Below are 1,117 nucleotides of genomic sequence, written 5' to 3' on the forward strand. Positions count from 1 at the left end.
GGCCCTAGACTGACGCCATCACCTCTGCCCACAGTCCTGGGTCCTGCTGGGAGGCAACGGCCCCTCAAGACTCCACACATGCAATTCCCATTCAACCCCAGGTAGACTCCTATTTATCCTTCAAAACCTATGGAGGCACTACTTCCTCAGAGAAGCCTTTCCCAAACTGAGCTAGCTGCCTCTACATGCTTTGCATTATCTGTTCTTTCCTGGGTCTGCTGCTTGAGAAATGTGAATCCCTGGGGAATGCCTACAAACCCAGTTGAGGGCACAGCTGCTCCTCACCATGGTGCCAGTGAAGCGAGTGGGGTCCTGAAACCAGGTGGCACAGCGAGCACCATTAGGGCACAGGTACATGGGCTCCAGGACACCATTGCAGTACAGGAGGCACTTCCCTGTGGGTTGGAGAGAGGAGGGCACTGGGGAAAGGGAGGGGACATTAGGATGCCAGGGCCCTGGAACCTTGCAGGGTGAAGCCTCGTTCCTGGAGGGCTAGCAGAGGCTGAGGTCCCTAGGTGCACATTCTTGTGTGAGACAGAGGACTGGCTAATAGGACCTGGAAGCATGTACTAGCCTGTGGCTGGGGGGCCCACAGGTGCCCTGGGGCAACTGGGATACTCCCTCCCGAGCCTCACAGGCTTTCTGTGGCTTGGGGCACTCACATTTGGCGTAGGAGAGGCTCCAGAGTCTGGAGGGAGGCATCAGCTCTAAAATACAAGGCATCCCCTCAAGTCAGGAGAGCCTTTCACCTGCCCCAAAGACCCCATCTCTGAGAGATCTTCGTTTTGCCCAGTCACCAGCCCCTATTGGCTCCAGGGTCAGGCACTCACCGTGGGTCACTGAAGGGCGCTGAGACTGCAAGCGGACCTTTACCACGTCCAGGGGAGTCACTGGGGAAGAAGGAAAATCTTAAGTCTCCTTTCAGGAACCCTCCACACCCCTCCTCCAGGAACAAGTCACCACCAGTCTCTGATCTGCCCCAATCTCCAGCTGCCCCTACCACACCTCCCCAAGTCTTACTGAAGAGGGAGGTGACCACAGCCCCAGCGCCTGAGGCCACCATTTGTTGGAGGGGGCTAATGCCCCCAGGGTCCTGGTCAGCCATCATGTAGCTTCA

General features: G+C 57.2%; 1 protein-coding gene across 4 annotated transcripts; it reads right to left on the reverse strand.

Annotated features, from left to right (window-relative positions):
- Positions 1–9: 9 nt before the first annotated feature.
- Positions 10–1,111, reverse strand: LOC102890467 (solute carrier family 25 member 39-like). 4 transcript variants are annotated; one of them, XM_006925240.3, is made up of 4 exons: positions 1,021–1,111; positions 831–890; positions 663–707; positions 25–395 (listed from the first exon to the last, which is right to left on the reverse strand). In XM_006925240.3, exons 1-4 carry the CDS (start codon positions 1,106–1,108, stop codon positions 196–198), a joined length of 393 nt encoding a protein of 130 aa, XP_006925302.1. In that variant the 5' UTR covers positions 1,109–1,111; the 3' UTR covers positions 25–195. The 4 variants fall into 4 exon arrangements, with proteins under 4 accessions (XP_015454928.1, XP_015454927.1, XP_006925302.1 ...); XM_015599440.2 differs by having other exon boundaries at positions 27–419; XM_015599442.2 differs by lacking the exon at positions 663–707 and having other exon boundaries at positions 10–395.
- Positions 1,112–1,117: the final 6 nt, after the last annotated feature.

Source organism: Pteropus alecto, unplaced genomic scaffold (genome assembly GCF_000325575.1).
Source record: "Pteropus alecto unplaced genomic scaffold, ASM32557v1 C18328374, whole genome shotgun sequence".
NCBI lineage: Eukaryota > Metazoa > Chordata > Mammalia > Chiroptera > Pteropodidae > Pteropus > Pteropus alecto.

What these genes read in the sequence shown, in the direction of transcription:
- LOC102890467 (XM_015599440.2), bottom strand. Translation starts at nt 1,108, where the DNA reads ATGATGGCTGACCAGGACCCTGGGGGCATTAGCCCCCTCCAACAAATG. An exon ending in TGTGGTCACCTCCCTCTTCA is followed by an intron (nt 891 to 1,020) that starts GTAAGACTTGGG and finishes CTTCTTCCCCAG; the next exon opens with TGACTCCCCTGGACGTGGTA. An exon ending in GAGCCTCTCCTACGCCAAAT is followed by an intron (nt 420 to 662) that starts GTGAGTGCCCCA and finishes CCCTTTCCCCAG; the next exon opens with TGCCCTCCTCTCTCCAACCC.